The sequence below is a fragment of the Palaemon carinicauda genome, chromosome 17 (assembly GCF_036898095.1).
Source record: "Palaemon carinicauda isolate YSFRI2023 chromosome 17, ASM3689809v2, whole genome shotgun sequence".
NCBI lineage: Eukaryota > Metazoa > Arthropoda > Malacostraca > Decapoda > Palaemonidae > Palaemon > Palaemon carinicauda.
The window spans coordinates 53,185,248-53,212,960 of NC_090741.1; the positions used below are offsets into that span (position 1 = coordinate 53,185,248).

Sequence of the window (27,713 nt, forward strand, 5' to 3'; positions counted from 1 at the left end):
CATCAAAAAATGTGAATCGTTTACATATTAAAAGTAAAATAAATTTCAGAATGAAAACCAAAGTATTATTGTACATAAGTTCAAATCAACAACAGCAACAACAACAACAACAAAAACTCACTATTCAACCTCCGAATTTCATCACTGTATACTTTAACAAATACTTCCCAATAATTTGCAACATATATATGTATATCATACATATATTATATACAGTATAGCATATATATTTTATATATATATATATATATATATATATATATATATATATATATATATAATAAATAAATATATAAATATATATATAAATATATATATATATATTTATATATATAAATATATATATATATTTATATATATATATATATATATATATATATATATATATATATATATATATATATATATATAAATATATATATATATATATATATATATATATATATATATATATATATATATATATATATATATATATATATATATACATATATATATATATATATATATATATATATATATATATATATATATATATATATATATATATATATATATATATATATATATATATATATATATATATATATATATATATATAGTTTAGCAGTGTAGATGACTAGATTACTACATTAAAATTGCTATAAAAAAGATATCATCTAAAATCAAATGTTAATATGACCTGTCAAATAAGTCAAACATTGTAATTGGGGGGGGCTAACAAACAGCGTGTCTCTCCCAACGGCGTACTCAAGACCGACATAAATGGATCGACCTCCCGACAACTAGATCAGGACTCGTGCTACTCAGTCTATTATAAAATAAATACGCTAAAGTTTTTCATATTAAAACTTCAGCATTATTGCTTTCTTTAAAATGGACATGGAAGCGTAACCCAAAAAGATCTTTAAGTTCAGTAGAAATCTCAAAAATTGGTTTGAAATGGGATGAAAAGAAATGATTCTCAACATCTAAAAACTCTGAAGGTTCAATCAACGTTAAATATCAAAATAAAATCTATTAGAAGACATAACTGAAACCATATTATTACATTACTTAACAGCTACAAAATAATGATGATTAGCATCAATTAACTATTAAGAAGTTCTAGAGAACACATATCTCATTCATATGTTATAGATCTGTAACATTAAATACAAAAGAACCATTACAAAAATGGACGGATGCGCATCATCATCAGGTTTTTTATAAACTTTAAATAAAAAATAAATACTCTACTTTTTCTTCCATGTCCCTCCCCCCAATAATGCAGTTGCTATAAATCTAAATGCTTAAAAAAACTGGCCTTTAAATTAGGTGAGTCTATCACGACGTATATGATTGCGGGTCTACATTATTAATATAGCAGACTCTCTTATTAACAGCGAACAAAGCAGATTTGAGTGCCTGTGCTCATCATTCAAAAGATATTACCTGATTGGAAGCACTAGATATATGTAAGCTAGGACTTCAGCGAGAAATCAGCAGACGAAACGTGACCTTCGAGGTCCAAGATAGAGGCACTCCTGCTCTCACCTTTAAGTCGAGCAATTTCCTGCCTGGCCTCTTCCAACTCTGCCAACAGGCTATTTCTTTCCGTTTTCAGCTTAAGTACCTCGTCGGATTCTGTGAAGAAGATTATCATAGCTGTTATCATTCTTGTGTCATTATTATCATGCGTCTAGATATAAGCTAGTAATAGTTTTGATGTTGGCTATCCCCAAAAATTGGGGGAAGTGCCTTGGTACTTAGATAAATAGAATATTCAAGGTAAAACACATAGCAACATTAAAATGCAATTTTTTTCAATGTCACTTAATAATAGTAAAGTTAATTCTAATACTAATTTTAACTCTTTTACCACCAGGCTATTTGGAAATTTCCAACCCTTAACCCCCAAGGGTTATTTTTTTTCAAGCACATTTTGCAGTATATTATTTTTAAATTGCTCTAACAGCCTTAATTTTTGTCATAGAGAGGTCAGGTTGGTCTCATTCTCTTGAAAAATGCCTGAAGTTTTTCAAAAAATTATCAAAAATATGAAAAAAAAATGTAAATAGCAGTTTTTTGCAAGGATGTACCGGTACATCCATGGGGGTAAAGGGATGAGTTTTGTGAAACATACCAGTACATCCTTTGGGGGTAAAAGGGTTAATTTGTAACGATAAACAACAAATACACAATGATTTTACCATCAACTTCTGCAAACTATCAAATGCTAACTGGACCGATTTCCTATTATATAAACTAGATTATGCAATCCATCAAAATTGACGGCTAAATATTTACATAGATGACAAACACATTTAACCCTTCCCACCCCCTCCCCCTTTCCTAACTATCTCGCGGGGTACCCGCTCACCAGGGAAAGACCAAGTAGTCATACGTTTGGCAATGCTGCTCAGTGTGACAGGAAAGATATATAAAATATATACACATATATATCTAGACTATGGATGCTGGTCAAAAGGAGAGAAGAAATTATCGAGAACTTATTTCTTGGTTGTCCGTTAAGATTTGTGTATAGGATTTTTTGGAAAGATGTAAAACTATATATTATTTTTTCTTATAATCAGCTATATGATGAAAACTTTAACATAATCTTGTAATTTACACTTTAGTACAATATTCTACATTCTTGTTATTATGGCAGCACCTTCCCTTTATCTTTTTTTCATAATTGAATGTTTTAGGGAAATTGTAGAAAAGAATTTCCACTATTTGGCTATAAAATTAAATCAAAGTGAACAAACTAACACTAAGTCCAGTCTCCCAATATTGTCAATTAATATGTTGTGCACATTAACCCTTTTACCCCTAGGCTATTTGGAACTTTCCAACCCTTAACCACAAGGGTTTTTTGTTTTTTTTCAAGCACATTTTGCAATATATATCTTTTAAATTGCTCTAACAGCCTTAATTTTCATCATAGAGAGGTCAGGTTGGTCTCATTCTTTTGGAAAATGCCTGAAGTTTCTCAAAAAGTTATCAAAAATATGCAAAAAAAAATGTAAATAGCAGTTTTTTGCAAGGACGTACCAGTACGTCCATGGGGGTAAAGGGATGAGTTTTGTGAAACGTACCAGTACGTCCTTTGGGGGTAAAAGGGTTATGAAGTACTTTATGAGAATTTTACAAGATATGTCAATGTAAGGAAATGTATTCAGATAAACGATGAATTAAATATAAATTTTTAGCACTAATAGTCTTTGTCCTCAGATAAGTTAATTGAAAACTTTTACACCAAATTTAATTTTTGCCAAGCAATTCTTCATTTACTTTACATTTATATATAACTTAGGGGAATTATATTGCTTATAGAATTCATAACTCTCTAGCATAAAAATCTACTGAACCACTAGAGCTCTTTCGAAAAGCTTTTTGTTTCGAACTTCCACAACTCAAAAAAGGCGTCTCGATGAAAAATGTCCAAACGAGTTTAGGATTGAAAGGGTAATATACTTTATGGTAATATATGCATATATTGCAGTAATTTTAAGCATCATCTTTTTAGTTACTCGGAGTTCAAAGTGGCCCCTTATCCATAGGGTTTGCAATTGTGATAGAGGAGGGCCAAATAACAAATTAACAAAGGTGAAAATATAAACTAATATTTATAGAGAACAATACACTATATTGTAGACTACATATACATGTCCCCTAAAGACGAATGAGGGAAGGCCTGACATAAAAACATTTTAACCCTTTTACCCCAAAAGGACGTACTGGTACGTTTCACAAAAGCCATCCTTTTACCCCCATGGACGTACCGGTACGTCCTTGCAAAAAAATGCTATAAATTTTTTTTTTTTCATAATTTTGATTTTTGAAAAAATTCAGCCATTTTCCAAGAGAATGAGACCAACCTGACCTCTCTAAGACAAAAATGAAGGCTGTTAGAGCAATTTAAAAAAAATATACTGCAAAATGTGCTGGGAATAAAAATAAACCCCCGGGGGTTAAGGGTTGGAAATTTCCAAATAGCCTAGGGGTAAAAGGGTTAAAGGGTTTAAAGGTTTAAAGGCCACTCATAAATGACAGAGGCAAGAGACAGTGACATTTCCCTAGCAAGCAGGACAATGCCCTAGAGACGGGCCATATACACATATGATCAACACCCAAGGTCCCCCTCCACCCAAGCTAGGACCAAGGTGGATCATGCAATGGCTGCTGATAACTCAGTAGATAGACCTATAGGCTCCCCAAAACCCCCATCCTTAACTAACAAGGATGGTGAGGTTGCGGCGATCAAAGGAACTAACAAGTTTGAGCAGGACTAGAACCCTAGTCAGGGATGTTACCACATCGGCTACTGCAACCATTAATTTATCATGATAATAATGAATAAAGATAAATGAGACCACTTGAATGAGAAAAGATGCAATCGGATCACATCTCCCACCCAACTTAACCCTTTAACCCCCAGGCTATTTGGAAATTTCCAACCCTTAACCCCTAGGGGGTTATTTTTTTCCCAGCACATTTTGCAGTATATTTTTTCTAAATTGCTCTAACAGCCTTAATTTTTGTCATAGAGAGGTCAGGTTGGTCTCATTCTCTTGGAAAATACTTGAATTTTCTCAAAAAATTATCAAAAATATGAAAAAAAAAATTTTTATAGCATTTTTTTGCAAGGACGTACCGGTACGTCCATGGGGGTAAAGGGATGGCTTTTGTGAAATGTACCAGTACGTCCTTTGGGGGTAAAAGGGTTAAGAATATATTGTTACTTACCTTCCACCTGCGGTAATATGGTAAATACTCCGTCAAGGTCTCTTTCTATGAGCATTTTTGGAATCCATAACTGAGTTGGAACTGATCCTGGGGAAGTGATACTGGCGGGTGTTCTGTCCTCGGTCAACTTTAAGCGTACGCGTTCCACTTCCATCTGCAAATACTAATTATTATAATACTGTTCTGCCAGAGAGAGTGATGCCCCTTCAACTTAAGATTTTATAAAAAAAATACCCTTCTATTAAAAAATCATAAAGTACTCCTGTACAAAAAAACATAATCAAGATTTTTGGGATTAAGTTTGGGATGAAATGAATATTATGAATCTAATTAATAGAAATTTCAAATTGATAAGTACGTAAGAACCGTTTTTCAATACCTGTCAACAATAAATCAATCATATTTTTCATATTTTGCATCAAACTTGTAAACTAATCTTTGAGTTTCAAAGGTAAAGTTTGTAACATAATTATTACAGATTTTTTCCTAATAAACCTCATCAGTACATAAAGTTTCTAGATGGTTAGGAGTCAGGTAACTGTTATGAAATTCTTTTATGTATTTGCAAGTTATGAATATGTCTTGCTTAACAGCTGAAGCTTATGTTACGCCACAGTGATACACTTATCGTGCAACATTATAGCATCCGTACATGTATGATACCGTATTATAAGTGAATTTAAGTGCTGTACTAGATCCTTTCAATACTACCTCATAAAGCGGACAATTCTATTAGCTTCACTCAAGTAATAAGAAACAATCCTTTAGTATATTTTAATCTTACACTGCCTTGGGTTAGAGTTCTCTTGCTTGAGGGTACACTCGAGCACACTTTTTATCTAGTTCCTCTTCATCTTGTTCTGTTAAAGTTTTTATAGTTTAAATAAGAAATATTTATTTTAATATTGTTACTATTCCTAAAATATTTTATTTTTCCATATTTCCTTTCCTCACTGGGCTATTTTCCCTGTTGGGGCCCCTGGGCTTATAGCATCCTGCTTTTCCAACTAGGGTTGTTGCTTAGCATTTAATAATAATAATAATAATAATAATAATAATAATAATAATAATAATAATTATCTCTTATGCTCATTTGTTAGTGTTTGATCGCTTATACATTTTTATGTTCACAGAGTTAGCCATCTCGCAAATGCTACGTAATCCATTCCTCAAGCTTGTGCAAATAAGAAAAAACCAAATATGCTGTCTTCATGATACCATCTAAGCATGAATAAGAAGTGTCAGACATGGCAAACCCTGTCTCTCGCATGTGAAACTTCAAGAATGAAATCCCCTTTGAAAAGAAAGTTGTAATAAATCCGCCTCTTTATTTCCAATGTAATTCTTTACGTGAGTAATTCAGGGGATTATAGTATACACTGAAACTAAGCTGGCAGTGATTTTAGCCTTCTGGAAGCATTGTCAATGTTATAGAAGCTGTACACTTAGTACATATAGTGGTACAGCCAGTAATTTCAGCATCGTCTAATTCGTTTGACGTCTAAAAGTTTTTGTAGAGTTGCAGCATATGTCAATGACAGTGAACGATTGCAAATCAGAAGTTGCTAAAATCAGATGTTGAATTTGACCTTTCAAGGTCACTGGGTCATGATTTCATTTTAAAGCCCATATATGGTTTTCTATCTGTCAATAATATCAAACGAGGGTGTATCTATACTGTACAGGTTTGAAAGTTATGGCCTTTGAAATTTGGTGCGCTTGAAAATCCCCATTGAACTTTGAACCTACCAATCTTCAAAACTATGCATTTCCACTATTTTGATATATACATACATACATATACAAAGGCACTTCCCCCAATTTTGGGGGGTAGCCGACATCAACTAAAGAAACAAAAACAAAAAAGGGGACCTCTACTCTCTACGTTCCTCCCAGCCTAACATGGGACTCAATTGAGTTCAGCTGGTACTGCTAGGGTGCCACAGCCCACCCTCCCCTGTTATCCACCACAGATGAAGCTTCATAATGCTGAATCCCCTACTGCTGCTACCTCCGCGGTCATCTAAGGCATCGGAGGAAGCATTAATGATTAAAATTCCTAATATCTCATAAAACCACTGTACACAATACTAAAGGAGGGACGCCATCTAAATTCTTGATGAGGAGAGGGAATTGGAATAACTAGATCTGATGTATCCTTATTTGCAATGTCAATTAGAACAGAAAAGTTATGAAAAGTGGAAAAATCTTCCAGCATTATAACATTTCATTCCTACACTTCATATCATGATAAGGTGTTACAATCCTTCACTGAAATAGGTACCAAGACAGATAAGAAAGTTACATATGATGCACAAAATTGGTGGAAACATTGTAAAATGCCACATTGACCAATTTCAAGTAGTAAATACAGATGTTCAAGACTCAAAATCTTCTTAATTACTTATGTAACATTACAGCGGTAGACATAGCGAGTACCGTCACGCCATCCGTACGCGCATGACTTGGATTATGTAAAAGCTGCCTTGGACGAACATCTTTTCGAATGATACTTGAGGGTACACCTGGCCTTCCCTTAATTCACAATTAAGACAAAAGCTCTAAACAGCCAATATATTCCACCTTCAAATAACATTTATGAATGTCAAGAGTTCAAACTTGGAGCAATGTTTCTGTGTTGAACAGGCTAATGTAAGTCCTTTCGTAGTTTATATATGAAATGTCAGTATTAATGTTGTTAATGTTTATAAGGTATTTCATTTTGATTGTTCATTGCTTCTTATATCGTTTATTGATTTCCTTTCCTCACTGGGCTAATTTTGGCGGTTAGAGCCCTTGGGCTTCTAGCGTCTTCCTTTTCCAACTAGGGTTGTAGCTTAGCTAGTAGTAGTAGTAAAAATATGTTATTTTTATTAATAAAATAAATTTTTGAATATACTTACCCGATAATCATGTAGCTGTCAACTCCGTTGCCCGACAGAATTCTATGGAGGGATACGCCAGCTATCACAATACTAGAAGGGGGTGTATTTACCAGCGCCACCTGTGGCCAGGTACTCAAGTACTTCTTGTTGACACCTCCTCAATTATTCCTCGGTCCACTGGTTCTCTATGGGGAGGAAGGGAGGGTCGATTAAATCATGATTATCGGGTAAGTATATTCAAAAATTTATTTTATTAATAAAAATAACATTTTTCAATATTAAACTTACCCGATAATCATGTAGCTGATTCACACCCAGGGGGGTGGGTGAAAACCAGTGTACAAGATTAAAGGATAGCTAAGTATCCCATATTTCATATAATCAGTTATCCACAATAACAATGAAATAATAAGTACCTGGTAAGGAAGTCGACTTGAACCGTTACTCTGCTTTTAATAAGATCGTCTTCCTTACTGAGCGCAGCGTTCCTCTTGGGAGGCTGAATCAACTCAAAGGTGCTAAAGTATACAGGGCTGCAACCCATACTAAAGGACCTCATCACAACCTTTAACCTTGGCGCTTCTCAAGAAAGAATTGACCACCCGCCAAATCAACAAGGATGTGGAAGGCTTCTTAGCCGACCGTACAACCCATAAAAAGTATTCAAGAGAAAGGTTAAAAAGTTATGGGATTATGGGAATGTAGTGGCTGAGCCCTCACCTACTACTGCATTCGTTGCTACGAATAGACCCAGGGTGTAGCAGTACTCGTAAAGAGACTGGACATCTTTGAGATAGAATGATGCGAACACTGACTTGTTTCTCCAATAGGTTGCATCCATAACACTCTGCAGAGAACGGTTCTGTTTGAAGGCCACTGAAGTAGCCACAGCTCTCACTTCATGTGTCCTTACCTTCAGCAAAGCAAGGTCTTCTTCCTTCAGATGAGAATTTGCTTCTCTAATCAGAAGCCTGATGTAGTAAGAAACTGAGTTCTTAGACATTGGTAGAGAAGGCTTCTTGATAGCACACCATAAGGCTTCTGATTGTCCTCGTAATGGTTTTGACCTTTAGATAGTACTTAAGAGCTCTAACTGGGCAAAGTACTCTCTCCAGTTCGTTCCCCACCATGTTGGACAGGCTTGGGATCTCGAACGACTTAGGCCAAGGACGGGAAGGAAGCTCGTTTTTAGCCAAAAAACCGAGCTGTAAGGAACATGTAGCCGTTTCAGATGTGAAACCTATGTTCCTGCTGAAGGCGTGGATCTCACTTACTCTTTTACCTGTTGCTAAGCACACGAGGAAAAGAGTTTTTTAATGTGAGGTCCTTAAAAGAGGCTGATTGGAGCGGTTCAAATCCTGATGACATTAGGAACCTTAGGACCACGTCTAGATTCCAGCCTGGAGTGGACAACCGACGTTCCTTTGAGGTCTCAAAAGACCTAAGGAGGTCCTGTAGATCTTTGTTGGAGGAAAGATCCAAGCCTCTGTGGCGGAAAACCGCTGCCAACAAACTTCTGTAACCCTTGATCGTAGGAGCTGATAGGGAGCTTACGTTCCTTAGATGTAACAGGAAGTCAGCAATCTGGGTTACATTGGTACTGGTTGAGGAAAACTGCATTGGCCTTGCACCAGCTTCGGAAGACTTCCCATAAAGACTGATAGACTCTGAGAGTGGATGTCGTCCTTGCTCTGGCAATCGCTCTGGCTGCCTCCTTCGAAAAGCCTCTAGCTCTTGAGAGTCTTTCGATAGTCTGAAGGCAGTCAGACGAAGAGCGTGGAGGTTGGGAGTACCTTCTTTACGTGAGGTTGACGCAGAAGGTCCACTCTAGGAGGAAGAGTCCTGGGAACGTCGACCAGCCATTGCAGTACCTCAGTGAAACATTCTCTCGCGGGCCAGAGGGGAGCAACCAACGTCAGCCGTGTCCCTTTGTGAGAGGCGAACTTCTGAAGTACCCTGTTGACAATCTTGAACGGCGGGAATGCATACAGGTTGAGATGGGACCAATCCAGCAGAAAGGCATCCACGCGAACTGCTGCTGGGTCTGGAATCGGAGAACAATACAAGAGGAGCCTCTTGGTCATCGAGGTAGCGAATAGATCTATGGTTGGCTGATCCCACAGGGCCCAAAGTCTGCTGCAAACATTCTTGTGAAGGGTCCACTCTGTGGGGAAGACCTGACCCTTCCGGCTGAGGCGATCTGCCATGACATTCATATCTCCCTGAATGAGCCTCGTTACCAGCGTGAGCTTTCGATCTTTTGACCAAATGAGGAGGTCCCTTGCGATCTCGAACAACTTCCTCGAATGAGTCCCTCCCTGCTTGGAGATGTAAGCCAAGGCTGTGGTGTAGTCGGAGTTCACCTCCACCACCTTGTTAAGCTGGAGGGACTTGAAGTTTATCAAGGCCACATGAACTGCCAACAACTCCTTGCAATAGATGTGAAGTGTCCTTTGCTCCTGATTCCATGTTCCCGAGCATTCCTGTCCGTCCAGTGTCGCACCCCAGCCCGTGTCCGATGCGTCCGAGAAGAGACGGTGGTCGGAGGACTGAACAGCCAATGGTAGACCTTCCTTGAGAAGAATGCTGTTCTTCCACCACGTTAGAGTAGACCTCATCTCTTCGGAAACAGGAACTGAGCCCGTCTCTAGCGTCATGTCCTTTATCCAGTGAGCAGCTAGATGATACTGAAGGGGGCGGAGGTGGAGTCTCCCTAACTCGATGAACAGGGCCAGCGATGAAAGTGTCCCTGTTAGACTCATCCACTGCCTGACTAAGCATCGGTTCCTTCTCAGCATGCTCTGGATGCATTCTAGGGCTTGGAAGATCCTTGGGGCCGACGGACAAGTCCGAAAAGCTCGACTCTGAAGATCCATACCCAAGGAGACAATGGTCTGGGATGGAACGAGCTGAGACTCCTCAAAATTGACCAGGAGGCCCAGTTCCTTGGTCAGATCCATAGTCCATTTGAAAATCTCCAGACAGCGACGACTTGAGGGAGCTCTTAAAAGCCAGTCGTCTGACGGAGCCGGACACAAGATCATGATACTGCTGCACAGTCTGTAAACTGTCAATCATGGGCAAGCGAGGAAGTACAGTGACAACCCGAATCTGTCTAGACTGTCTGGGTCGTACAGACAACTCCTTAACGGGTTGCTGAGGTTGCCCACTGCGTCACAACAAGTCCCTTCTGTTGGTTGTTGAACGTCTTCCCCGTGACACATTGACTCCGTAAACAAAAAATCCTCTAACAAGGACTAAGCTTGGACTGCATGTCATGCAACACAGCTCAAGGTCTATGGGAGCAGGTGTGGTAATAGACGGGATTAGCGGCTGAAGTGTAACCATTACCTTCCCTGTAAGCATGTTATGCTTAAATAAAAGTCCATAAGAGGTTATGCAGCTAAAGGCTCCCTCCAAATGACAGAGTCCTCAAGGGAATATCAGAAGGAGGGAGAAAAGAACTTTCTCATCTACAGGGACCTTATCCTAGAAAAGCTAAGTTCTCTGAGTGAGGGTTCACTGGTGCAAAGCAGCAGACTAGAAGGCAACGTTATGAAACTGCTTGACAGTCTAGTGAGTTGGCAACAACCCAAGATGTGTTGAGAAGCATGCGGTAAGGTATGCAGAGCATGATGTATGCAGAGTATGCTGTATGCAGAGCATGCTGAATGCAGAGCATGCTGTATGCAGAGCATGTTGTATGCAGAGCATGCTGAATGCAGAGCATGCTGAATGCTGAGCATGTAGGAAGTAGAGCCTGCTGTAAGCAGAGCCTGCTGAAAGGAAAGCAGAGCGTGTGCATGGCGTTTAACATTTCTCAGAAATTCCATGACCAGTGCTAGAGTGCTTAATGCATGCTTGCATGGGGTTTAAACCATGGTATGCTGAACAGCAGAGTCAGAACGAGCTGGAACAACAACAGAGGTTTCCTCAACTTGAGGGAAAACCTGAGGTTCAGACTGCATAGGCTGAACAACAGACAGAGCAGAAGGCAGGTGCAAGGGTGAAGGAGGTTGACTCCTAGCAAGAGTTGCACCCAAGGATTGTACCAGCTAAGCGGAGGACGGAGGCGGAGTAGTCCGTTCCTGTTCCTGAGAGATGAGTGGAGCATGAGAAGGTTGAGGCTGCGCAGAACAAGGTAAAGTTCTAGCAAGCTGAGGCTCCTGAGGCGCAAGTGCATGGTGTAGATGAGCTTGCCTAGATGAGGGTTGAACTCGGTGCAGCGCTGGTTGAGCAGACAGACTCACGGAGGGGAGAGGTTGTTGTACCCCAACCGAGAGTTGCACCACTGGAGGAGCAGCAAGGGGAGGAGGAGGAAGAGTGTAACTCTCCTGATCCCAAAGCAAGGGTTGCCTTAAAGAAGGCTGAGGCTGAACAACACTGTGAACAGCAAACTCCGAAAGTGGTTCAACCTCGTACGCCTGGCAGATGGAGCTGCGACTGGGTGCAGCGAGTGCAGGCGGGTGCAGCACAGGCTGAACGGGTGCAGGAGGTTGGTGCACCACTGGTGCAGGCGGGTGCAGCATAGGCTGAACGGGTGCAGGAGGTTGGTGCACCACCGGTGCAGGCGGGTGCAGCACAGGCTGAACGGGTGCAGGAGGTTGGTGCACCACCGGTGCAGGCGGGTGCAGCACAGGCTGAACGGGTGCAGGAGGTAGGTGCACCACAGGTGCAGGAGGTGCAACACTCTCAGCACGACACTCACGCATCAAGTCCGAAAGCTGTGCTTGCATGGACTGTAGTAGAGTCCACAACATCATACGCCTGGCAGATGGTACTGTGATCAGGCGGAGCGAGTGTAGGAGGAGGGAGTGTAGGCGGAGGCGGTGGAGCAACACTCTCAGCCCGACACTCACTCATCAAGTCCGAAAGCTGTGCTTGCATGGACTGTAGTAGAGTTCACAACATCGTACGCCTGGCAGATGGTGCTGCGACCAGGCGGAGCAGGTGCAGGCTGGGCGAGCACAGGCAGAGCAGGTGCAGGCTGGGCGAGCACAGGTGCAGCGAGAACAGGTGGAGGGAGTGCAGGCGGTGCAACACTCTCAGCCCGACACTCACGCATCAAGACCGAAAGTTGTGACTGTATGGACTGCAGTAGAGTTAACTAGGGGTCGGCAGACACTAAGTTCTGCTGAGGTAAAGCCTTAACAGCAGAGATCTGTTGTGGCAGAACCTTACTCCTCTTAGTCGGAGTGTAATCAACTGATGACTTAGGAGAGTCAGAGCTAACCCAACGACTGCATTCGGGTTGTGAACTTTAACTTCGTACGTCTGGCATAGGTCTGGACTTAACGTTTAAGAAGTCTTGAGACCTGAGACCAGCGTTACTCTGCCTTTATTTTCTCCCCTAATCTCTTCTGCAGACGAGCAAAATAAGGGCTCAATCGTCTGCGGGTGGGAGTGACGGTCTCGGTAAGACACGCCCACAACCACCGAGAATACTTCTGTGCGCCGATCAAGGCCTGCTGAACCCTTATGCCCTTCGACATTGCTTCTCCCCTGGGCTTGGGAGCTTGCAAGAGGTCCCGGACTGGGAGGACGACTGGCGCGCACAAAAGTACCCTCACGCACTAATCACTTATCACTTTGATTTCTGGGCTCGAACCTGTGCCGCCCAGTGAATAAGCTCCATTTAGCACTTATTCTTAGGTAATTTACTGCTAAATATACCAGAGAAAAAATGTAAAGGAGTGCTAGGTTAACTAGCTCGCTCACCTATTGGTGTCGGTATAAAATTGGGCGTATATTCCAGAGGTCCCGCACTATTTAGATTAATCCACGACAGAGAACCCCAATAGAGGAGAGCCGTTCAACCTCACTCGGTACTACTACAATGCATCCGCTCAGAACTCAACTCCTTTTAGCACAACGTTCAAAGTAACCCGCTTTTTTTTCTGGTGCTCTCGCTTTTGGATATTTTCTAGTGAATTATGGCTTCTTCGTCGGTTTCCCAGGAGACACCGTCTAAGTTAAGTACCAAGCTGGATTTTACTGTGTTTTGAGCAACCTAGATCGTTTAATATTTATATTATAGGAGTTTATTCTCTTCGTTCATACCGATCTTGCTTGATTTCACTACAGTTGGTACTCCTGTTTTTGAGAGCTTTTAAGTTTCACTTGCGGTGTTACTATATGTATTATTTTTATTATTAAATTTTATTTGTTATTGTGAATATTCATTATTTAGCGTTTAGAATCCTCGTGGTTCAAATTTTGGGCCGATATCATTTACGTATCGCTATGGCTGCCGACCGTGCTAAGGCGGCAATGTTATTTTAGCCATCAGGTGTGTCTTTTGTGATTTAATTATTTATGTTGCATGCCTTGCCCAAAAATTTTCAATGTGTTTATTCATATATTTAACGCTATTATTATTATTATAATGAATATTTGTGCCATTACTCCGTTTGATCTGTCTGATTGGGGATCGTCAGTTGGTAGCCCTGCTGCCTCGTATCACGTGATCCTCCCCCACGCTCCCCCTCTAGCTAGGTGGGAGGCTAGGCTTCTCCCCCCCTCCACTAAGGGACCGTTGCCTTCCCTCCTTTTAGAGGGGGTAGTTAAGTGTTTTTGGACTTTGTCCTCCGGGTGGCCCGGCGGTTTAGTCTCTGTCTAGTCTGGTTGGCCACCGGTCTACAGAGTTGGATCCCGGTGTACCCTATTTTATATTCACTTTTCATTCTGGCTTATGTTATACGAAACCCTCCGGGTTCGATTGGCAGTTCTTAGTTACAGTTCCGCCCCCCTATTATTTTATAACATTTCCTATGATGATTATATATGACAGATCACTACCCCGGAGTCCCTAAAGGAATTGGTATTGAATATACCTTTATTTCCCGGCCCGGGGTCTACCCCACCCCGGGAAATCAGACACTATGTGTCTTAATTCCTTGTTTTTGCATCCTTTTTTATGCTCCCGGCTTGACCGGAATGGATGGCTATACTTTAGTTTCAAGTTAGACTTATGTTTAGGCCCGGGACCCCCGGTCCCGCCCCTATGTAAGAATATTATAGTTAAGCTCTAACCTTGCGTTAGACCTATGTTAGGCCCGGGTCCTCCGGACCCGCCCCTAAAAAAAAAAAAAAAAAAAATTTTATTTTTTACAGTCTAATCTTGTGTTAGACCTATTTTAGGCCCTACTTAAAAGAATAGTATAGTTAAACTCTATTCTTGTGTTAGACCTATGTTAGGCCACTTATAGAATAGTAGTTAGGCTCTAATCTTGTGTTAGACCTATGTTAGGCCCGGGTCCTCCAGACCCGCCCCTAATTAAGAGAATTACAGTTTCTCATATACTATTCTTTTTACAGATGGTGCATTGTCTGACGCCGGCCTGTGCAGCTGTTCTGCACCAGCCTTGTGGCCACTCCGTCTGCCGATCTCACGCCCCTTGTGGGGTTCAACTGGAAGACGTTGTGGTATGGCACCCGGATAACTGTGTGATTTGCTTCGACCTCATCACTACCCTTGGTTCTGACTCGGTGAGTCCCGTTGGCTATATTGCCTTCTTATTTTATTTACTATTAGTAAGATATCTATGGTCTTGAAGGATCATTGGGAGTTTCCCTTTTATAATTCCCACTATTATTTCAGGCATCCCCGGAGCAAAAGTCTGCGGCTCGGGCCACACTGAAGGTGTGGGTTGGTGGTTTTGCCCGGAATGTAAAGTCTAAGCGGCCGTACGTCCTATCTGAGGACTACTGCACCATGGTTTACCCCAACGCCAAGTCTTCAGCTGCTGTGGCTAGGCATGTGGCAGCTCCCATCATTGCCCACATTGATGCCACTATAACGGGTCTCATCGACCCAGAGCAAGATCCATCGGACGCCCCCGGAGGTCTGGAGGACAATGTTGCCTCCATGAACCTGGACGTCGAACCAATGTTGCTAGACGAGCCGGATTCAGGTAGGGTGGTAAGTGAGGCAGGTGTGTCCGGCGCTGAGATTCCTATCCTCAGCCCCGCTCTTTCTTCTTCTTCTGATCGCTCTTCCTTTCTTGGATTTTCTGGGGACCGTGATTCGTCTCAACGTTCATACCCGGTTCCCCCTAAGGATAAGTCTACTTCAAGGACCTTACCCAAAGCTCGCAAGCCTCACAAGACTTCTCATGGCTCTAAACCTGGTACAAACCCGTCTTCAAAGACCTCTGGTTCCTCCTCTAAGTCTCACGACCCGGGAGTTCCTTCCGCCCCTCCTGCTGCTAGCCCGGGCCTTTCCGAATCAGCTATGCTTCGCATCGTGTCGGAGATGCAGGAAAAGTTGGTTTCGGAGATGCAGTCGAGGATGGACACGATGTTCTCTAACTTCGGTCAGAGAATTGGGGCTTTAGAGCAAGGAGCTCCGGAGAGAGTCCAAAGCTCTCTCATACCGGATGCCTCTAAGCTCCCGCCGTTTGCCAAGAACAACCCCTGGCGGATGGCTCTTCATTCCCCGTTCTCAGACGGAATGTTGACTCTGGAGGGCCTTGGCACTCGCCCTCTAGAGGACTTTGAATTCTTTCCTCCGGGTCTGGCATTTCCATTTCATGGTTATGCCAGACTTACCGAGGAAGCTTTAGTCCGATTAGACAAGGTCCCCAAAGAGACGGTCATCTTCCCGAAGGAGCAAGCCCAATCTGTTTGGGCCAGATTTTTGAATGACATCGGCTGCACTAACACCATGCTGACGCCTCATAAAAGCTCCTTTACGATGTTCTTAATGGACAAGAACACCTTGACTCCATGCGTCAATAAGGTGGCAGAGCTTGCCTTTCAATATGCTCTGGAGGAGAAGCCCTTGCCTCCCATCCGAGAGGTGGATCCAATCTCCCTCCTTCTTCCCTCAGGTATTGAGTGTTGGGACAACGTCCATACCACCTTTACCTCCGGCAAGCTTGCAGCAGACTGTGCCTCAGTCTTGTTTAGTGAGAAGCTTCCCCGTCTCCCGGAATCTCTCATTAAACAGGAATATGATTCCCGCCTACGTGTTGGCCGTACTCTAAACCTGGCCACATCCACGGAGTCGATAGCCTTGACTTATGATACGGAGAGTATTTTTAAGTCTCTCAACAAGGCTACGCTACAGTCGTTATATTATGACTTATATGACTTTGCTACTGCTAAACGCAGATGTCGCAAGCATGTTCTAGCTGAGGCGACGATTAGGCATGAACCTAATAAACTCATCCGGTCCTCCTGTTGGGGTTCAAATCTCTTCCCCGAGGATCTCGTAGAGGAAGTCTTGGCGGAGGCCACTAGGGTTAATCAGAGCCTTAAAGCCCGTTGGGGTTTGACCCCTAAACGCAAGTATGACCCCGCAAATTATCAAGCCCGGGGTAGGAAGAAGCTTAGACCATATACCTCCACCCAGTTCAGGCAACAACAGAGTGCTTCATCCAACTTCCGGCTGCCTCTTCCTCCATCTTCTGTTGCCCCTGCACAGCCTTCCACCTCTCGGGCTCCTTCGGATGACTATGTCACCGTTCTGCTACCTAAGAGCCAGCTTTCTGGTGCCTCCGCCACTTCCCCTGCCTTTAACCAGTCCTACGAGGCTCATAGCTCTTCCCAGAGTTATGGTAGAGGTAGAGGCTACCACCGTGGCTCTAACCAGAACAAAGGCAGGGGAAGAGCCTTTCGCAGAGGAAAGAACTTCCGAGGCGGACGTGGAGGCAACTCCTCAAACCAATACTGAGGTGCAGCAGGTAGGGGGGAGGCTCTATGCCTTCCGCAACAAATGGAGGTTCAGTCCCTGGGCGTTCAGTATCATCTCCAAGGGACTAGGGTGGAGTTGGATTCAAGGACCTCCTCCTCCGAACAAATTTCGTCAACATTCCACTCCGGACCTGGTCGAATTTGTCCAGGAACTTTTACAAAAGAATGCCATACAAGAAACGAAACATCTGAAGTTTCAAGGTCGGCTGTTCAGTGTTCCGAAGAAGGATTCAGACAAGAGAAGAGTGATTCTAGATCTATCCCTTCTCAACTTGTCCATTCAATGCGACAAGTTTCGAATGCTTACCGTCTCGCAGGTGCGGACCTTACTTCCCCGTGGGGCCGTCACCACCTCTATCGATCTTACAGACGCCTACTATCACGTCCCGATAGCGAGACACTTCCGTCCGTACCTAGGCTTTCGCTTAGGGGACAAAAGTTACTCCTTCAAGGTGATGCCTTTCGGGCTCAACATTGCCCCAAGGATCTTCACAAAGCTAGCAGAAGTCGCTGTTCAGGAACTCAGGAATCAAGGGATTCAAGTAGTAGCCTATCTGGACGACTGGCTCATTTGGTCAGACACCTCCCAAAATTGCCTAAAAGCCACTCACAAAGTCATCCATTATCTTCAATCTCTAGGCTTCCAGATCAACTTCAAGAAGTCCCGTCTTCTTCCAAAATCGAAGTTCCAATGGCTCGGCCTGCAATGGGATCTTATATCTCATACTCTGTGTCTTCCCAGACCCAAGAGGTTAGAGATTGCAAGAAACACCAAACGCTTTCTCAAAGACAAAGTAAGTTCCAGACGGCTTCAAGAGAAGATTCTGGGTTCCCTTCAGTTTGCCTCAGTGACGGATCTTCTTCTGAAGGCAAAATTGAAAGATATCAATCGTGTCTGGCGTTCGAGGGCGAACCGGAAGCTCCGGGACAGGAAAGTCCGCCTTCCTCCCATTCTACGGGAAAGACTTCTTCCTTGGACAAGAGCAAACAGTCTGTCAAAGTCAGTTCCCCTTCGATTTCCGCCCCCGGAATTAATCATTCACACAGACGCATCCCTATCAGGTTGGGGCGGCTATTCTCAGCTCAAGAAAGTTCAAGGTCTTTGGACTCCCTTGTTCCGCCATTTTCACATCAATGTGCTAGAGGCCATGGCAGTTCTTCTAACCCTGAAACGTCTCGCTCTTCCCAAGAAACAACACCTTCGTCTGGTCCTCGACAGCGAAGTGGTGGTCCGCTGCCTCAACAGAGGCGGGTCAAAGTCAGGGCCTCTGAACCATGTTCTAATAGCCATATTCTCCCTAGCAGCCTCGAACCGTTGGCATCTTTCAGCTGTCCACCTGGCGGGAGTCCGGAATGTAGTGGCAGACGCCCTGTCCCGGACCTCCCCTCTAGAATCGGAATGGTCACTCGATCTAAAGTCATTTCGGTGGATTCTCTCTCAGGTTCCCGGTCTCCAAGTGGACCTCTTCGCCACGGAATCCAACCACAAATTGAGAGTATATGTGGCTCCCAATCTAGACCCTCAGGCTTACGCCACAGACGCCATGTCACAGAATTGGGACAACTGGGAAAAGATTTATCTCTTTCCCCCGGTGAATCTTTTGCTGAAAGTTCTAGACAAACTGAGATCCTTCAAGGGACAAGTAGCCTTGGTCGCACCCAACTGGCCCAAGAGCAACTGGTATCCTCTCCTGCGGGAGTTGAGACTATACCCTCACCCGATACCCAATCCGGTTCTGTCTCAGATAGTACAAACACGCGTTGTGTACGCTTTCTCAAACATTCAGAGCGCCCTAACTTTATGGACTTTATGAAGTTTGCGGCTATGCATGGTGCCAATATTGATCCTCAAAACACCTTGTTCCTAGAATCAGATAAACGGGATTCCACCATCCGTCAGTATGACTCTGCAGTTAAAAAGTTGGCAAAATTTTTAATAGACTCAGACGTGAACTGTATGAACTTGAACCTTACAGTCACTTTCTTTAGATCTTTATTAGAATCAGGTCTGGCAGCCAATACTATCACCACTATTAAATCGGCTCTGAAAAAGATCTTCCTAGTGGGTTTTAACATAGACTTAACCGACTCTTTGTTAGCTTCAATTCCGAAAGCTTGTGCCAGACTGAAACCGGTTACTCGTCCTACCCCGGTGACCTGGTTCCTTAATGACGTACTCAAATTGGCTTCTGATACCATTAACAGTTCTTGTGATTACATGCCCCTTCTCAGGAAAACACTTTTCCTAGTGAGCTTGGCTTCCGGGGCAAGAATTTCTGAATTGGCAGCCTTGTCGAGAGACCCGGGTCATATTGACTTTCTGCCTTCAGGAGAGGTCCTTCTTTCTCCTAACAAATTCTTTTTGGCTAAGAATGAAGACCCTCAAAACAGATGGACCTCCTGGAAAATTGTTCCCCTCACGCAAGATCCGTCGCTGTGCCCTGTCACTACTCTTAGGTCTTATCTATCCCGGACCTCCTCTAACTCCTCGGGGCCTCTATTCGTTAGAGAACAAGGCGGTACCATTACTATTAAAGGGATCAGGCAACAAATTTTGTATTTTATTAAACAAGCTAACCCTGACTCTTTTCCTCTTGCACATGATATCAGGGCGGTTGCCACCTCGGTGAACTTCTTTCACCACATGAATTTTACAGACCTTTCCAGGTATACAGGGTGGAAATCACCGTCAGTGTTCAAGAAACACTACCTTAAACATTTGGAAGCCCTAAAATTTTCTACAGTAGCCGCAGGGAGCGTAGTTACTCCCGAGTAACTCACAGGTTAATGCCTTGACTCTTTATCTCTCCCTCTTACCTGCCTCATTTATACCCTATTGTATTCGTTGGTCTCGCACCTGAATACTGTTATTATATTTGTAAATTTTTATGCTCCTGAGTATCTGTATATATTATCACTCACGGCATTATTATACCTACCTTATTGGATTTATGTTCATATTTAAGATACCCTTATAATTGTTTTTTGGTACTCATCTCTGATTAAAGCATCCTGTATTTCTCTTACGCTTATGTTTTTTCCTTTATTTTGCAAGTTTGGTGACATTTTTCTCTTGTATAGATTCACTGGGCGGCACAGGTTCGAGCCCAGAAAAGGGATTTTGACGTAGGAAAAATCTATTTCTGGGCGAGGGACCTGTGCCGCCCAGTGAACCCTCCCAGCTCCTCTCCCTTGGAGTCCCCAAACTTTGGGTGCTAAGGAGTTGGGTTCTGAGCGGATGCATTGTAGTAGTACCGAGTGAGGTTGAACGGCTCTCCTCTATTGGGGTTCTCTGTCGTGGATTAATCTAAATAGTGCGGGACCTCTGGAATATACGCCCAATTTTATACCGACACCAATAGGTGAGCGAGCTAGTTAACCTAGCACTCCTTTACATTTTTTCTCTGGTATATTTAGCAGTAAATTACCTAAGAATAAGTGCTAAATGGAGCTTATTCACTGGGCGGCACAGGTCCCTCGCCCAGAAATAGATTTTTCCTACGTCAAAATCCCTTTTCTGTTTGCACTTATTTCACTGAACTCGAAACTTAAGTGGTTTGTACCTGAAATACGCAATTCTATCCTTTCTCAAAGTTAATAATTGCGAAAACAGAATTACAATGTAACAGAAAAATCTAATGAAAGATAAATCAGTGGTTGGAAAGAGACTAAACACTAGATCACTCTAGAAACGTTTAGTTTCTTCCCCTAAAGAGACTAGGGAGAAGAGCAAAAATCGATAATGACGTTACTCGTACGCCTGGCAGGCTTGAATGAAACGTTTATCCTCTTTCTCCCTCCGTCTCTATCTCTCTCTCTCTCTCTCTCTCTCTCTTGACTTAGAACCTGAGAGAAGAGCCCAATCATATATATCGTTAAAACATATTATTGTTAAAGGAAAAAACTGAAAAGTTCCTTTATTAGGATCAAAACCATTAAGTTAAGAAAGAATGAACAAAACGCTAGACACGGTTACTCTTACTGCAACGTGAAACCGTGAACATTCTTTCTCTATCGTAACGATAGAGTGCAAGTTGAACGTTCTGAACGTCAACAACTGCAGAGACAAAACAAAACGTTAGTTCAGCTTTGAAAACAGTACGAGACTGTCAAAGAAAATCTTTCAAACTCTGTGGCGGAAATAGCATAATATGTTAACAGGTAAAACCGAAATGACGGGCTCAAAGTTTATTAACTTCGGTAAAAGACCGCCTACTATTAGGAAGGTCGAATATAAACAAATATAAAAATTAATTTTAATGAGTTTATAATAAAAGGAAGTTAATCGAAGAGGCCTATAAGAGGCGGAGAGATATAAAATAAATCTATAACTTTGTTAAGCAAAATTAAGAAAGAGAGTCTATACTCTCTTAGACACCAACACTTCCGTCTAAGGGAAGGGTCGGCCATTGAAAGGTGAACGAGAGTTCATACTCTCTCGTCACCAAAATTAATCAAATTAATTCCAAAAGCTAACTAAGCTAATATAGAAGTTTTCCAGTAAAGCGACAGCCGAAATCAAAGAGAAATACTTCACCAAAGTCGTGAAAATACTCCAAGAACATAAGCGTATCCCAGAACGTCTTGCCGGAAGCACGACAGAGGAATAATTGTGGAGGTGTCAACAAGAAGTACTTGAGTACCTGGCCACAGGTGGCGCTGGTAAATACACCCCCTTCTAGTATTGTGATAGCTGGCGTATCCCTCCATAGAATTCTGTCGGGCAACGGAGTTGACAGCTACATGATTATCGGGTAAGTTTAATATTGAAAAAATAATAATAATAATAATAATAATAATAATAATAATAATAATAATAATAATAGGTGGAGTTGAATACTATGGCTGCATTGGCAGAATTCAATTTCTTGTCCAAATTGGACAAGAAATTGAATTCTGCCGATGCAGCCATAGTATTCAACTCCACCTGTTTGAAGGAGGGTCTCCTACCAAGAAATAATAATAATAATAATAATTTATATCTAAAGCAGATTTACTCTCGATACTAACCCTTATCGGTAAAGGCTTCGGTAAGACTTCATCTTCTATTAAATCAACGAGCCCAGATACTGTGCTCATGAGCATGGACATACTTAGATCTGCCACTTGGCCTTTAAGGGATGGCGTTAACAGAACTGGCAACGGAGCCCCCGAGATCCCGACCGGTTTTTCGCGTTCGGAGGTCGGTGGCGTCAAATTCGTCTCCAGACGAACCTTAAGGCAGCAAGGTTCTGCTGATGCCATCGAATCGGACCATCCGCGGCACCGGCTGCTAAACTTTGTCTGTAAGAGTAAGATATAAAATAATTAATCAAATTGATATTGACAGTCAATACAAAATAAGGCTTTCACTCTATTGTAGTTTTTAAAAAATTCTTCAATTTCTAAAAAAAAAATTTTCTTTGCAGTATATATATAATCAAGTGAAAAATCTAAAAAAAAATAATTCACCTGCATATAGTGCACAAATAATGAATAAATACCTTATTCAATACACCCACCTCTAAAAATCTTGATCAGAAATGAACATTACTTACGATTATCTTTCAAATACAGTGATACCTCTGGATACGAAAGTTTCTGCTTACGAAAAATTCAGGATACGAAAAGCGATACAAAGATTTTTATGCCCCAGTATACGAAAAAATTTTCAGGATACGAAAAGCTTACGAGATCCCAACTTTTTTTTTTTCAGGGTATCAACCCTTAATTTAGGTGAATAGGTAACAATACACCTTAACTGATCCAAATGCTTTACATACAGTACCGTAACTTTTATACGGTAGTAAAGAAAACGGACCGTTTTCTTAGGGCTTGGAGGGGATAACTAGGCTATAACTACATTATTGAATAATCTCATGGTGGTTTCTGGAATGGATTAGGCTGTTTTTAACGGTTGGGTTTATTATTCAATGATAGAAATGGCTGCATTGCATGTTTATTACTACAGTTTAGCGTGTTTATGAAAGAAAAGGTGTCTTTTCGTAAGGCTTGGAACGGATTAGGCTATTTACATGTAAAACGCGACTCAGGATACGAAAAAATCAGCATACGAAACCGTATCCTGAACGGATTACTTTCGTATGCTGAGGCATCACTGTAATATAGACAACGGCGTATGGGAGTTAACACCGTATTAGTTAGCATATATGTTGATCAACTCTTCACAATATTAAATCTTATTATGCTAATCATTAATGAATTCACAAGCATTTCTAACCATCAGCTATGATTGACACTAACATACAAAACACCTCACAATTTGTATGATTTGTTTTGGCTCATTATTTAGCTGAGACAATCAGCATTGTAATATGATACAATAGTGCTGGCGTTCAACATGCCTAAGTCCTCTAAAACAAGCTTCTCGTCAACTGCATGAAAAGGAGAACCTTTGGGGTCAAACATTACATTTCCTTTATTTACATACGTAAACATTATCACCACTATGAAATTATCTTCGAAAGTGCACAAAACCTTATATAGCAAGCAAAATTAGTATAAACATTCTCCGAAGGTCATACAAAAATTGGAATTTTGATAATAGAATTTATTCCTATACTCATCTGATGTTCATGTTTTTCCATCAGCTCGGTTTATTCTCTAGAAGTTGGGTTTATAGACGTTAACTCATCATTTCATACACTAGGCAGGATTTAGAAGGTTGATGCTGAAACAACAATGTTAAAGAAGTGCTAATTTTGGAATTTTGTATGTAGAAATTAAGTATTAACAGTAGTCACAACTAATCCTTGAATTGAGATTATGCAAAAAATTAAATTTTTTTAAATGTTGGCAATTGTGAATTTAATTTTATGAGGGAAAAAAATATAGTTTTAGTCTATCTATCAATTTACCGTGGCACTTCTCCCAATTTTAGGAGGTAGCCGACATAAAAAAGAACGAAAGGGAACATTTCTCATTGTTCCTCTTTGCCTGGTGAGGGACTCAGACTGCTATAACCTGGCACTTCTTTCCTTTCTCTTGCTTGAGAGTACACTCAGGCACACTATTCTTATCTTGTTTCTCTTCCCCTTGGTATTTTGAAGTTGTTGTTCTCTTGTTATTTTCAAGTTTTTTATACTTTTTATATGAAAGATTTATTTAAATGTTAATATTGTTCTTAAACTTCTCGTACTTTTTTCTTATTTCCTTTCCTCGCTGGGCTATTTTCCTCTTGTTATTTTCAAGTTTTTTATACTTTTTTTATGAAAGATTTATTTAAGTGTTGTTATTGTTCTTGAACTTCTAGTAGTTTTCCCTTATTTCCTTCCCTCACTGGGCTATTTTCCTTGTTGAAGCCCTTGGGCTTACAGCATTCTGCTTTTCAAGCTAGGGTTGTAGCTAGGTAAGTAATAATAATAATAATGATAATAATAATAATGATAATAATAATAATAATAATAATAATAATAATAATAATAATAAAAATAAAAGATACATACCCCTAATAAGGTAATGAAACACTCAAGAGGTTACTGGAAAGGAGATAATTAATTAAATAATTAAATAATCAATTAAATAATTAAACAAATATTTAAATAATTAAATAATTAATTAAATAATCAAATAACAAACGGGATGCTTCAAGATACAGTTTTGAAGTCAAAAGTATTCCCTATTCCTTGATTGATTGATTGATATGAGGTTTCCTGACATCCTGACATCTAAGGTCATTGACATCAATCCCTATTCCTTGACATCACAAGTCAGTGGGGAGGAGGGTGGGAATGTACATGGACAGCATGTGAATATGGAAATATATCTTATTATCAAAATTCAGTTTATTTTTATGATCCTTCACTGATGTTCGTATTTCTGACTCCCACACACTGATAGAGGGGGGAATGACAATGAAGGAAAAAGATGAAAATCAAAATTATAATGTATAAAATAATTGAAGTTCTAGTTTCACTGGTCTAAATTAATGGAAAAACTATCTCAAAATCGTTTATCATCATCTCCTCCCACGCCCATTGACACAAAGGTCCTCGATTAGATTTTGCAAGTTGAAGAAAAAAATCTCAAAACAGTTTGAAATATGAAACTCCATGTATTTTAACGATACTTGAAATATTGAATAAAGAGAACTATAGATTATTTAAACTCTAAATTTAAATGATCACATCTGCAGCAGTCATTATAGGATCTATAGCCCAATACCCTTGATAAAAAAAAGCCAGGATTCTCCAAGATAATATCCAACGAATACCAACATGGTACGCTATTGCACTGCTGTTAATCCTTTTACCCCCAAAGGACGTACTGGTACGTTTCACAAAACACATCCATTTACCCCATGGACGTACCGGAATGTCCTTGCAAAAAACTGCTATCTACATTTTTTTTTGCATATTTTTGAAAATTTTTTGAGAAACTTCAGGCATTTTCCAAGAGAATGAGACCAACCTGACCTCTCTATGACGAAAATTAAGGCTGTTAGAGCAATTTAAAAAAAAAATATACTACAAAATGTGCTTGAAAAAATAACCCCTGGGGGTTAAGGGTTGGAAAGTTCCAAATAGCCTGGGGGTAAAAGGGTTAACATCCTTTCCGATGGAATATTTTTGTAAAAATTAAGAGATGAAGGTCTATTCCTAATAGAATTTGGAAACAATTCTTGGTGAGTTTCTGTGACTGAACTTTTAACTAGAAATGACGTTGCCGTTTTGGACAGAGGATGAATTGGAATTCTTATCGTACATAATGCCCTTAATTTTTCCCAAATATAATGAACGGCTCTTACCAGAAAAAGAAAACTATTTTCAGATTGCTCGTAAATGCTTACAACCATTTCCAAAGAGGGAAGTGAGAAAACAGCAGCAGCAGAAAGGCAAAAAAGACAAAACCATTTTATGCTCCCAAAGCCCAACTTAGAAGATAGTGAATGCAGTTTATCATACATCTAGGGGGAAGTCAATGCTGTGAAATCTATAAGGGAAAGGTTTTCCAAAGATATAAAATAGAACCTGCTAAACATTGTACATTCCCATCCAAATTCTAATAAATAGACCTGATTACTAGAGGCCTTAACCCTTTTACCCCCAAAGGACGTACTGGTACGTTTCACAAAAGCCATCCCTTTACCCCCATGGACGTACTGGTCCGTCCTTGCAAAAAAATGCTATAAAAATTTTTTTTTCATATTTTTGATAATTTTTTGAGAAAATTCAGGCATTTTCCAAGAGAATGAGACTGACCTGACCTCTCTATGACAAAAATTAAGGCTGTTAGAGCAATTTTAAAAAAATATACTGCAAAATGTGCTGGGAAAAAAATAACCCCCTGGGGGTTAAGGGTTGGAAATTTCCAAATACCCCGGGGGTAAAAGGGTTAATACTGACAGGATTAAAGACATCTATCATAATGCCTAAAAAGGAAAGGTATAATCCCAAATCCTTGAATACCAAATTAAGCATTGACCTACACCCTATAAAAGCTGAGATTGACAATCCTTTTCATAAAAGGACACCATAAAACATTTTAACAATATAATTCTACCCTGTTCAAGTCACTGATAGATTCTTCGAACATACCAGTGTCATTGATAGAACATGAGGGTACACAGTCTTTTATAATAATGGATAACCTAGAGAGTTATGAGAATGCGATCGAAAGTCCCATGATGATTAGACGTAAAAGCAGCTGGGTTTGGATGAAAAACCTTTGAAATGGGTCAATAAGCGGATTGAATGGTATAGCAATCTTCTAGGACACTCTGACAACAGATGGGACAGATCTGCAGACCATTTCCCTTATGTCCCAAAATGGGCTATTAGAGTCAATGTGGTTCAAAGAGAGCCCGAACTTGTTTCACACCCGCTAAATTATGGTAAAAGATGAGAATGTGTAAATATGCATATTTTCTCCGGACACGTGGCCGTAGGGGAACACACGCTGCCCCTACACGACGAACACAAGGAGTGCAGGTCGACTTCAGGCTTCGAAAGAAAAGCGCCACACGATTTACCGGCCATAGGCCCGGGACAACGACGGGGATGCTCCATCACGCACTAGTAAGGCACCGCGAGACACAGGAACACAGGGAAAGGGTAGGAAAAGGTATGGAAAGAGCACAATGGGACCACGTGAGACACAAAGGGGGTCGGGGACACAAAGGGTCGCACTGGATAAGGAGAGCGCATCGAGATGTTATCGCGACGTGACCAGAAAACTTACTGGAGATCGAGACCTGACCAAGCATGCTCTCTGACCCGGGGTCGCCTCATGGCGCGTATCACTCCGCCAGAGGTTACCCGGCATTGAAAACGGGAGTAGGGTAAACTACACAAAATTCTGGTCGGTTGGGAGGAGATCCCAGATACTCCTAAGAAAGTAGTTCGAGGTAAGTACTCCGTGTTGGAACAAATGTATATTTTTCCTGTACGTATCAGGGTA

At 41.0% G+C, this 27,713-nt stretch overlaps 1 protein-coding gene across 3 annotated transcripts in view; it reads right to left on the reverse strand.

The window, feature by feature from the left end:
• Positions 1 to 604: 604 nt before the first annotated feature.
• Positions 605 to 27,713, reverse strand: part of LOC137656751 (bridge-like lipid transfer protein family member 3B) — a 153,150-nt gene continuing 126,041 nt past the window's right edge. For all 3 annotated transcript variants that reach the window (XM_068391006.1, XM_068391005.1, XM_068391004.1), the window contains 3 exons: positions 22,326 to 22,598; positions 4,735 to 4,888; positions 605 to 1,626 (listed from right to left, as the gene is read on the reverse strand). In XM_068391006.1, coding sequence (XP_068247107.1) covers positions 1,463 to 1,626; positions 4,735 to 4,888; positions 22,326 to 22,598 — 591 coding nt within the window. In that variant the 3' untranslated portion in view covers positions 605 to 1,462. The remainder of the gene's footprint in view (positions 1,627 to 4,734; positions 4,889 to 22,325; positions 22,599 to 27,713) is intronic.